Source organism: Elaeis guineensis, chromosome 2, assembly GCF_000442705.2.
Source record: "Elaeis guineensis isolate ETL-2024a chromosome 2, EG11, whole genome shotgun sequence".
Classification (NCBI taxonomy): Eukaryota; Viridiplantae; Streptophyta; class Magnoliopsida; order Arecales; family Arecaceae; genus Elaeis; species Elaeis guineensis.
The window spans coordinates 103,732,610-103,734,740 of NC_025994.2; the positions used below are offsets into that span (position 1 = coordinate 103,732,610).

Sequence of the window (2,131 nt, forward strand, 5' to 3'; positions counted from 1 at the left end):
ATATCTTAAAAAAAAAAAAGCGTGTAATTGAAGAAAAACACTGGCACGCGTATAATTGAAGAATATCTGAGGTGCGGCTCACCGGGAGATCCTCCCCTCGCGGCAATCCGTGCCGCGGGCGTCGATACCTGGGTGGACCCCATCGCGGTCCCAAACGAGCGGAAGGCTGCCGAACCTGGAAAGCCAGTGACTGCGACCCCTCCTGCCAAACGACGCGACCACACCTCCCCAATCGTGAAACGAAATCGTAGTGAAAGAGGAGTTATACCCACGTGGTCCATCCCAACGTCCCCAAATAACAATAGCAATATCAAGGGGGTGCAGACGAAAGGGAGAAGAAGAAGCTGGATGATACGATGGTATGGGTGAGAGGAGCCACCGTTGGTCGGGGCAGCTTCGCTACCGTTAGCCTCGCCTTCGTCCACGACGGCGGTGAGAGCCAACTCCCGAAGCTGATGGCCGTCAAGTCCGCCCCCCTCTCCCAATCCTCCTTCCTCCAGCACGAGGAGTCCATCCTCACCCGCCTCCAGCACTGCCCCTACATCATCCGATGCTTCAGCCACGACCTCGCGGCCGGCTTCGACGCCAGAGAGCAGTCCTACAATCTCTTCCTCGAGTACGCCTCCGGTGGCACGCTCTCCGACCTCGTTCGACGCTCCGGCGGTTCTTTCCCGGAGACCACGGTGCGGCGCTTCACGCGCTCTCTTCTCGAGGGGCTCCGCTCCATCCACGCCGAAGGATACGTCCATTGCGACATCAAGCTCCAGAACATACTGGTGCAGAGCGATGGCGACGTTAGAATCGCCGACTTTGGACTGGCGAAGAAGACCGGAGATAAGGTCGACGATTGCCCCCGCCTCCGGGGGACCCCTATTTATATGTCTCCGGAGTCGGTGACACGTAACGAGTACGAAGAGCCGGCGGATATTTGGTCGCTCGGGTGCGCGGTGGCGGAGATGGCGTCGGGTAGGCCCGCGTGGAGGTTCTCCGGGGATGGGGACGTGTGGGCTTTGCTGCTGCGGATTGGATTTGGTGACGAGCTGCCGGAGATCCCTGCGGAGCTGTCGGACGAGGGGAAGGATTTCTTGCGCCGGTGCTTCGCCAAGGATACTGAGAAGCGGTGGACGGCAGAGATGCTGCTAGGTCACCCCTTTGTTGCTGACTCCAGAAGTTTTGACGACGACGACGACGCCGAATGCTGCACCCCTGTACGTTCTTCTCCAAAGGGCATACTCGATTTCTCGCAGTGGGTATCACCGGCGTCTCCCTCGCTGTCCACCTGCGCTGCTGCTTCACTGGAGTCTCTGACTCCATCGCCGGGTGGTTGCTGTTATGCTTCTCCGACGGAGCGGATCGGTGATCTAGCGACAGGGCAGGGGCGTCCCGAATGGTCCTGTTTTTCGTCAGTAGGTTTCTGGATCGACGTGAGGCAAGTAGGTTTTGTTCCTAAATTAGAGGATTCATCATAGGCCGAGGACCGAGCAGCAGAGTGTGATTCAAAGCTGATATGGGAGGAGATTGTGGCAATGGAGGAATGCGGAGGGAAGAACCGATTGGAAGGTGTCGAGGAGGTGTTCGAATCGACAGCCAGTGTGTGCTCTGCTGCTGCAATTCACGTCTTGTTTTGTTACCTTTGGCTTTTAAGGAGGAACCCAGAACAGAGTGTGCCTCTGATTCTGAGAATATAGTAGTGGATAAAATCTTGTGGTTGCCCAAGAGCTACTGATAGCAGTTCTTGAAGCAGCATTCCCAGCCAAAGTTCTTGCTTATCAAAACTTCTTTTCATTCTTTGACATGTCAACATTGCATGATTCATCAATCTTTAGAGGAATACAAGTACAGGGTTTTTTTTCTGTTCTGTTTGCTTTGCTTCAATTATGTTTCTTGGTGTTTGGCAATTCGGAGTATGTGGTATGTTATCTCATTGAGCATCTTGCAGTAGAGTTAAAACTCTTTTCATCCCTTATAATTCTTCTTTGATTTAGAAATAAGAGAGGACTAGAGAAATTTGCCGCTCTCGTCTGGATGATATAGTTAAATAGAGCCAAACACTCAAATTATTAAAGATTTCCCACTATTCTGATGATATAGGTGATGAACCAAACTAAACTACGTAAATAAAAAACTTTGG

The 2,131-nt window shown here is 52.7% G+C and overlaps 1 protein-coding gene across 1 annotated transcript; it reads left to right on the top strand.

Annotated features, from left to right (window-relative positions):
- Nucleotides 1-350: 350 nt before the first annotated feature.
- LOC105049119 (mitogen-activated protein kinase kinase kinase 20-like) lies at nucleotides 351-1,746 on the top strand. Its single transcript, XM_010928682.2, has one exon. The coding sequence runs from the start codon at nucleotides 357-359 to the stop codon at nucleotides 1,467-1,469; it is 1,113 nt and encodes a 370-aa protein (XP_010926984.1). The 5' UTR covers nucleotides 351-356; the 3' UTR covers nucleotides 1,470-1,746.
- Nucleotides 1,747-2,131: the final 385 nt, after the last annotated feature.

Bases quoted from the DNA above. Each gene is read 5' to 3' on its own strand.
- LOC105049119 (XM_010928682.2), top strand. From the start codon at position 357: ATGGTATGGGTGAGAGGAGCCACCGTTGGTCGGGGCAGCTTCGCTACC.